This window comes from Orcinus orca, chromosome X, assembly GCF_937001465.1.
Source record: "Orcinus orca chromosome X, mOrcOrc1.1, whole genome shotgun sequence".
Classification (NCBI taxonomy): Eukaryota; Metazoa; Chordata; class Mammalia; order Artiodactyla; family Delphinidae; genus Orcinus; species Orcinus orca.
In genome coordinates, this window is record NC_064580.1 from 130,510,556 (window position 1) to 130,519,654 (window position 9,099).

General features: G+C 66.5%; 1 protein-coding gene across 1 annotated transcript; it reads left to right on the forward strand.

Annotated features, from left to right (window-relative positions):
- Positions 1–8,109: 8,109 nt before the first annotated feature.
- On the forward strand, positions 8,110–8,764 carry LOC105748927 (extracellular matrix protein 2-like; the record flags this gene model as incomplete). Its single annotated transcript, XM_049704549.1, has 1 exon — positions 8,110–8,764. A coding segment is annotated over one exon (450 nt), but the record flags the coding sequence as incomplete, so codon positions are not given.
- Positions 8,765–9,099: the final 335 nt, after the last annotated feature.

A 9,099-nucleotide genomic window follows, 5' to 3' on the forward strand; every position in this document is an offset into this window, starting at 1 on the left:
CCAGACACCAAGCTCAGGGTTAGTGTTGGCCAGGGGCCCTGCCTGTCGCAGCCCAAGTCCACGACCAAGCTGTGTGTGCAAGAGGGGCAGGGCAGGACGGCACCTCTGGTCCTGCTGAGCCCGCAAGCTGGCTTCGCTCTGTGCGGGTCCCCACGATGGCCAGGCGCCCTGACACTGGACCGAGTAGGGCCCCCGGTGGGGGAAGGGCAGCGAGGACAGGACTCCACAGGACCTGGGGAACTGAGAGTGCTCCAGGCCTCGCCCCTTCCTGCCTAGGTGGGTAGGAGCCGGGGTCCCTCCCTCCTCCAGGCCACTGTGCCAGAGAAACCTGGGAGTAGGCCTCCCCCACCTCCAGCCCTGCTAATGGGAACCAGATGGCAGGATGTTTAGTCAGCGCCTGGGGAGCGGCGCGAACAGGGGAAATGGGTTGGGGGCCAGGATTCCAGAATCCATCCCTAGGCGGGGGAGGGTCAGAGCCAGGGCTCCCGCCACAGTCCAGCTACAGGGTCCCGCATCAGGCTGGGTCCTACCACCTCCTCAAGTGATGCCCGACCAGGAGGCAGGAGGCCTGGCGTCTGGCATCGGAGTTGGGCGAGCCCTACCCCCTCGGTTCCTTTTGCGCAAGGGGGGAGGGGGTCGTGCTCGCTCGTCCAGCACATCCTGTGTCACCCACGGGCGCGCAGGCAGACGGTGGCTTCATCCCTGGCGCCCAGGGGGCTTGCTTACAATCCCCAGCCGGGCTCTGTCTCTGGTCTGTGTGCGGCGCAGCCCCAAATTCAGGCCTGAAACCAGAGACCTGGACAGGACAGGGGAGGGGTGCCGGCAGACCCTGCGAGTCCCTGCCACACCCCGGCCGCAGTACAGCTGGCGCTGGGGACTCTGGCTGATCCCCAGGCCCACATGGGCAAACGCTGAAGACCCCAATGAAGACCCGCTTGTGGGGGACTCTGTGCCCTGCCCCCAGCCCTGTCCTGGGTCTCACACATTCCTCTGTGGCCCCGATGGTGCCTTGAACCCCAGATGGCTACGGGACCCGCTTTCTCCACGAGCTTTCCTGGCCCTGCTGCTCACTCCCCTCCCCCTCTCCCCTCCACCCAAGACTTGCCCACAATTAACTCATTTTTTAAGATCGCTTCCAAACATAAGTCAATGCTGGACAGAGCTGTAGGAAAAGCTTCCTCAAGGCTGGCCCCAAAGAGCCATGTGGTGAGACCCGGCCTGTTTGCCAGCCCCCGCCCGCCCTCGGCTCCCACAGCTGGGCCTGGGGCTGGGCCCTCTGAGGGCGGGCTGGGGGGCCTGCAGTCAGACACCCCTTCTTTGCCGCTTGCTGCAGCCCACAGCCCCTGTTCTCAGGCCCCACCCCGACCCACAGGTACCCCTCTGCCTGAGAGGGCACCCGTGAGGCATAGGGGCGTCTCGGGCAGCCGTCACAGAGGCCTGGAACTCTCAGGCCACCCGAAGCCAAGTGTGCCCGAGGAACCCGGCCGCCCCTGGCCCACACAACTCGGCTGTGGGGGGAGGGAGCGTGGGAGGTGGCATTCAGGACGTACACCTGCTCACCATTTTACAGAGGAGAAAGTGGACGCCTGGAGGAAGGGAAGCTGCCCAGAGGTGGGCAGGGAGCCAGTGGAAGGAGCAGGGGCTCAACTGCATCCTCCAGCCCCGTCTGAGGCACGAGGTCTGTGCCCGGGCGGCCCTGGGGCCCCAGGGGCTGGGGTCTACGCTTGCTACCCCCGTGTTCTGTTTCCCCTGGAATTGGAAGGCCTCTGCACCGGTGCCTGTGGTGGAAGCTCACAGGCTTGGCCGGCTCCAGAGGGGCCGGAGTCGCCGTTGTCCCGGTGGCCCTGGCACCTGCCCCCTCTCCCGAGGACCCTGGAGGTACTGGGGCCTGCGGCTTGCTCTCGGGGCCCGGCGCCTCTCCTTTCCCAGCCGCCGAGGAAGGACCTGGCAGCCTGGGGCGGGCAGCCTGCTCTGTGGTGGGCCTCACAGGTCCCCTGTGTGTGGAGACAGAAGCCCCATTCACGGGGGCCACTGGGCCGGCGCCAGTGGAGAAGGAACACAGGCCTCTCAGAAAAGGAGCGAGAGAGCTCGGGTCCAAGAAAAAAATCAATCTCTCTTTCTCCTCAGGTGGGAGCAGGGGACCTTGGGGGGAGTCGGGGGCAGGCCTGTGGAGGCGTTTGTTGGGGGGAGCCTTCCTGGGGAAGGGCCGGGCTGGGTCTGGGAGGATCCCAGCACTGTAGCTCAGGGATCCGGACTGTCACTTGCCGCCCCCCTGGTGTCCCATCCTGCCGCGGCCGCCGCTGCCACCCCTCCCTGCCCTTCATCCCCTCCGCTGGCCCGGGCGGCCTGCGCATGGTGGCCATGCAGAGCGCGCTGCTCCCTTTCCTGGCCCTCTGGGCGGGCTGCTGCCCTGGAGGGGCCCTGACCAGGCAGGGGCCGGGCCTGAGAGAGCCCGTGCTGCAGCCAGCCTCCACAGGGCTTCCCACCCTGCGGCCGCTGCTGCCCAGCCCGTCTGGGCCCCCCGACGGTGAGTAGGGAGCACCAGCAGGGAGGCTGGCAGGACGGGACCCTGCCCCGCTAGTGGGACCCCCCGTGGCGGGGGCAGAGGGAGAGCGAGCGGGTCACCCTGAGGCTGCCCACGAGGTGCCCCCCGTGGGTGTTCGGTTCAGGGCCAGGAGGGACCCATGAGCCTCAGGGAATCCTCCCTGGGGGGCGAGAGGGGACTGCAGACTCTGGGAGGCCCTCGCGCTGGTTGCCCAGGGTGGGGGCGGGGGAGGGGAGACAGCCCCCTAGGAGGGGCCACTGCAGCTGGCGCTGGAAGTGAGGGCCCCGCCCAGGGGTGGGGTGGGAGGGGCCGGTGGGGGGACCCAATTCCCCACCCCCTGTAGACGGCAGGCCCCTGGTCAGTGCTGCTTAAGGAGGGGCTCCATGCGGTGGAGGGGAGGCCCAGGGCGGGGAGCCGCCGCCCCTCCTTTGCAGCGGCTGAAAGCCCCTCAGCGTGGCCCCGGGGCTCGCCTGGCCCCTAACAACCTGCTCTCGCAGCAGCCACTGGGGCCGTCACCTCCACCAGCGACTCCTTCATCTCCCCAGAGGCTGCCCACCGCTCCCTGCCCAGGAAGAACCCACAGGGAACCAGGGGGCACAGGAACAGGTCCCCCCTCATGAGTCCAGGACCTGCCGCTGCCTTGTCCCAACAGGCCTGAAGGGTCCCCAGGAGTTCTGAGAGGCAGGCAGGGCGACCCATCCTGCCCTTGACATTGAGCTCTCTCCGCTCCCCCTCTCTCCCACTCTGGGACCATGAAAAATCGGGGAGGAGATCAGGGAATCTCTGACACTTGGTGGCCTTGGGGGTCGGTGACAGAAGGCTGAGAGCCCCTGAGGAGAGAAGAGGGCAGAAGTGAGGCCTGGGTGGACAGAAGGAGGGAGGCGGGCCGGCCGACAGCTGATCCCCTGCTCGGGAAGGAGGTGCTGCCTCCCCGCCACATAGCGGTCCAGGCACCCCAGCCCACACCGGCTTCTTCTGCGGGTCAAGTGCGACCCACCCCCGGGAACGGCGGCCCGGACAGCCCTAGTGACGGGCAGCTGGACAGGCCATGGCTGCGGCCCACCTCCGAGGAGGGAGCCCCTAGAGCCCCCAAACAGCCCCCAGCCCCGCGCTGGAAGGCCCCCGCCAGACCCAGGCTGGCCCAGAGGAAGGCGACGCCGCCAGCAGCCTGGGGGCAGGAGCAGGGTCACAACCACGGGGCCGGCGCTGTGCAGTCCCATCTCCAGGCCACAGCCGCAGCGGGGCCTGGGGCGGCGAGGCCCCGGGCTGCCGAGCTCAGGCCCTTGCAGGCAACCAGGACCCCCCGAGCCCAAGAGGGGACAGTGGCTGCCGAGGAGGGCCAGGGCAGGCAGGCAGGGGGCCAGGAAGCCAGGAAAAGGGGCCCAGAGCCTAGGAGGCCCCCCAAAGGTGAGGACCAGCTGGGACAGGCAGCCCCCATATGGGCCCTGCAGGGGGTGAAGTGGCCGAGGCAAGAGCCAACCTCCGCCAATCATACTAACGTCCCCAGCCACTGAGACCCCACCGCGCTCTCAACGTGCCCAAGCTGAGCAGCCCCGTGTGTGGGCAAGTGGGGAACCCTCCCAGGGCAGGTCCCCTCCCCCAGCCTCAGGGCCCCGATCTGGGCCTTTGCCCTTGGTGCCAAGGGAAGGAGGCCCAGCGGCCTGTTGTCCCAGCTCAGCTGGCCAAGTCACCGGCAGGTCCAGGGAGCCCCGGGCAAGCCCCTGCCCCTCGGCGGGCCCCTGTTTCTATGTGGCCAGGCTGGGGCCTCATCTCTCATCTTCCAGGGGCCTCCCAGCAACCCAGCCCTGGAGGCTGGCGTCGAAAGAAAGATCACACCCAAGGCCAAGGTGGCAGCGGCAACTCGGAGACCACAGGTCGTGGGCGGAAAAGGCCTGGAAGCAGGCAAGGGCACGGCCATGGGCTTGCAGACCCAGGCGCTATGGAGCAGGCCATGCCCTCCCTGCCAGCCTCCTGCCTCCTGGCCCAGGCGGCCATTGCCTGTGGCAACGTCAAGATGAAACACGTCCCTGCCCTGTCCGACCCCAGCCTGACGATGCTCTACCTGGCAGGTGGGTGTCCCCTCTTCCCTGCACCCACTCCCGTGGCAGGGGTGAGAAGGCCATACACCTTGGTCCCTTGGCCACTGTGGCTGCCACGCCACCGCGCCTGGGGTCGGCCCGCCTCCCCTCTGACCTGGGACAGTCAGAAGAGCCAGCTCCTTCAAAGAGTGTCACTGCTGCCTCCGGCCCGCGTGGGAGAGGTAGAGTGGCAAAGGGGAGGGGGACAGAGGGGCGTGGAAAATGGCTGCCCCGTGTGCGCACAGAGAATGAAATTGCCGAGATCCCGGCCCACGCGTTCCTGGGAGCGCCCAACCTGGAGTGGCTGGACTTGAACAAGAACAAGCTGGATGCCCTTGGCCTGCACCCCGATGCCTTCAAGGTGCGTGGCAGCCCCTCATCCTGCTGTCCTGGGGGGTGGCGCGGGAAGAGGCCCCGGGCATCCTCTGCCCGCCCCCCTGCCCTACCTGGAGTGGGAGCTGTGCAGAAACCCAGCGCCGCGGGCTTTGATGATTTGGGGTAATGCGGCCCATAGCTACGAGCATGGGGAGCAACACAGATCCTTGGGCCCCACAAGGAAGCAGCACTCCTGGGAGAAACTTAGGGGAGTCCCCGAAACCCCCAGACAGGCCTGGTCCAAGAGGGAACCAGGAAGCCACAATGCAACCAAATAGGGGGCTCCCTGGGCAGGATGAGCCCAAAGCCATGCCCGGAAGGCCTAGTGCCAGCCAGCAACACCCCAGTCTCCAGCGCCCTCTTCTCCCCCAGCCCCCTAGAGTCTGACGCGGCTGACGCGGCTGAACCTGGATGGGAACTCACTCTCCACGGTGCCGGCCTTGCCTGCCTCCCTGCAGGAGCTCAACCTCAACAACAACCTTCCGCAGGGCCTGCAGCGCAGCAGCTTCCGGGGTGCGGGCAGGCCCCCGGGGACAGGGGCCAAAGGGGCTGGGCCTGAGCAGCCACGGAGGCCGAGGGCAGCGGCTGTCCAAGGCGGCCTGGCTGGAGGGCAGACGTGGGAGCGCCAGCCCAGGAAGGCGGCCCCGGCTCCGAGGGCCGGGGGGTCTCTGGAGCTGCGGTGGGCAGCTCCCAGCAGGCCTTCTGAGCTCGGCGGTCAGCTCACCTGCCCCTCTACCCGCCGTCCGCAGGGCTCGGCCAGCTGCTCACACTGGAGGTGGAAGGGTTCCCATCGGCTGCACGATGGGAACATCTCCCCGCTGGCCTTCCAACCCCTACGCAGCCTGCTCTACCTGAGGCTGGACCGGAACCGGCTGCGGACCATCCCGCCCGGCCTACCAGCCTCCCTGCAGGTGAGCTGGGAGCCCCGAGGCCACAAGAGGCAAAGCTGTGGCCGAAAGACTGGAGCGTCTGCCCACGCCAGCCAGGCCGGCGGGTAGAGCTGCCCACGGGGGGGAATTTTGACGATAAACCCACAAGGCCTGCGCACCAAAGGGCCTTTCCTCCGCCTGACCTGACCTTCCTGGAGCCCAAAATTGAGGCTCGAGGACTGTCCTGGACCCGCTGGGTGTCCCTGCACATGGCTCATGGCCTCTCTGGGCCGCATGATCCCCCGTGCTTGGCGGTACTCTCTGAGCCTGTGTCCTGTGGGGCTCTGAAGAGTCATGACAGGGCTTGCGGGTGTCGCTGGGATCCTTTGCACAGCTGGCCATGGCCCTGAGAGGGGCAGAGACGGAGGGACCCAGTGGAAGGGGGCAGGGGACCCGGCCAGGCTGCCAGCGAGTGGTGGGTGGGGCGCTCACCCCGAGCCCTGGCCCTAGGAGCTGCCTTGGGCACCAACGTCATCGAGGAGGTGACAGAGGGCACACGGAACCGCAGCCGCAGCCTCAGCGTGCTGGCTCTCAGCAACAACCGGCTCCAGGAGGACCGGCTGGCGCCCCGCGCTTGGCTCGATCTCCCGTGAGTGCGCTGCCATCCACCCTGGCACCGCCCGAGCTCCGCCCCCATGGGCCGAGCTGTGGAGTCCAGAGAGAAAGGATGCTCCCTAAGGAGTCAGAGAGTCAGGAGGGAAGGCCGCGAGGGCTGAGGGAGGGCGCTGTTGCTCAGGCCTGGTCTCTGGTGGGTCACCAGGGTCACCTGCCTCCCTGCCCAGGGCTCAGGGTGGCCTGGGCCCTCAGCCACACCTGCTCCTCCAAGATTTCCCTCTGTCCCTCCCACCCGACAGAATCCCCAAGACCACAGAAACCCCCTCCCCTGCCCATGCCCGGAGGTGCCGTGGGCCCAGATGGAGGGGCAGGCTGGGTGGTGGGAAGCCACATGGGCAGGAAGGGGCATGGAGGAGATGGCAGCCATGGGAAGAAGGCATGTGAGTTTCCCAGGGCAGCCGTAACAAAGTACCACAACGTGGGTGGCTTCAAACAACAGAGATTTATGGCCTCACAGTTCTGGAGGTCAGAGGTCCAAAATCAAGGTGTGGCAGGGCCGTGCTCCCTCTGCAGGCTCTAGGGGAGGGTCCTTCCTGCCTCTTCCAGCTTCTGGGGGCTCCAGGTGCCACTTGGCTTGTGGCCACATCCCTCCAGTCTCTGCATTTGTCTTCACGTGGCTTCTCCTCTGTGTCTGTGTCTCTCCTCTTCCATCTCTTATAAGGACACCTACCATTGCATTGCCCATCCTAAACCAGGATGATTTCATCTCAAGATCCTTCACTTACATCTACAAAGACCTTTTTGCCAAATAAGGCCACATTCACAGGTTCTGGGTAGACATATCTTTGGGGGGCCACTATTCACCCCACTACAGGAAGAAGGGTCCAGGATGAGTACCCATGATCTCATTTGGACTGCTGAGTCGGGTCGCTGGCAGGAGGGGCCCAGGAGGAGACAGGGCCCTTACAGGCACTGCCTAAGGAGTCAGGATGTGACCCCGGGAGCAGCTGAAGTGCTGGGGAAGTACAGTCCATGGGATCTGAAGACCACCGAGGCAGGGCAGGGGTGGGGGGCTGGGGGGAGGCAGGGGTTGACAGTCCAACCTGCCATTCCAGAGACTGGAGCCTCCCACCCTGCGTCCTCGTGTTCCAGGAAAAAGTTACCAGGACGTTTGGGTTTAATTATTCCTCTTTCCTCTCCCCCTCTTGCCAAAGGGGCAAAGGAAAGCAGACAGCAGCCTAGGGAGGGGCCGCCCAGCCGTGTTCCACTCCCGCCGCGGGGCCTGGGCAGGGGGCTGGCGGCCACCCAGCTTTTCTCCAGCTGGTAGACGGGGAGCAGGCCGGTGGCTCGGCAGGCTTGGGAGGCACCGGAGCCCCCGCCCCCATGGACTGAGGACGGCTCCCATCCCAAGGCCAAAGGGCTGACCCCACCCACAGGGGCTGGGGGATATCACTGAGAGAAGTCACTTTCCTTGCTCGGACCCGTTCTAGAAGCATCACCACCCTCTGCTCTTGATTTCCCACCATGGAGTGACCTGGGCTCACTGCCCGCCTCCCCGATCCCTCAGGGTTCCCTGGCCCTGACCCCTCAGAGCCTTATTTTTCTGCGGTGAGCTAGGTAGGACCCCTCAGACTCCTTTTCCCAGCCTCAGCGGACAGAGGAGAGCACAGCTGCCATCTGGGGGCAAACCCTCACTCTCCCCTTGGGCTGTGCCACTAGCTACCCCCACCCCGACCCCTGGGCCCGCGGGAAGCTGGAGGCCTTGGACTTGTCATACAACCGGCTGGTGCACGTGCCCTCCTTCTTGCCCCAGGGCCTCCGCCGCCTGACACTGCACCACAACCGCATCGAGCGCATCCCCGGCTACGTGTTCACGCACATGAAGCCGGGCCTGGAGGTCCTGCATCTTTCCCACAATAGCCTGCGTGAGGACGGCATCCGCGGCGTGTCCTTCCTGGGCCTGCAAGCCTCCCTGGCCGAGCTGCTCCTGGACCACAACCAGCTGCAGGCCGTCCCACAGGGCCTCCTGGGCCTCAGGGCCCTGCAGGTGCTGAGCCTGAGCCACAAGATCAGGTAGGGCCGTGGCCTGTGGCCATCCTGCTGTCCCCCCACCCCACCCGCGTCCCTACCGCCAGCCCAGGAGGAAGCTCGGCTGAAGCCCGGAGGCCCAGCCTGGGAGGTTGGCCAGGTGCTCTGGCCTGTGGGCTCGTCACCCAAGGGCCTCAGAGGCTGAGGGCGGGACTGTGGGGGGCATCCTTCACCACCCCCACCTCCCCATCTTGGTCGCCGTGACTGGAGGCTGTAGCCGCTGGCAGGCCCGGGCAGCCAAGGTGGACAGCTGCAGACAGCAGAATCTGGGCAGGGGGTGGGCGGGCGGAGGTTGGGAGGGCTCTGGCCCAGAGCAACAAGGGCCGAGCCCCGAGTGGGCAGGTGGCAGGTGGTGGCAGCGACCCGCCTGACCCTCCACCCTGGGTCTGGTGTCTCTGCCTTGGTCTCACCACCCCCTCGCTGTCGGGCTCCTCTTTCTCTCCTCTCACCTGAGGCCTGACTCTCCTTTCTGGGGTCTCTTCTCCTCTGCCCTGCCCTGCTACCCCCACTCCACAGGCACGTGCCCCTG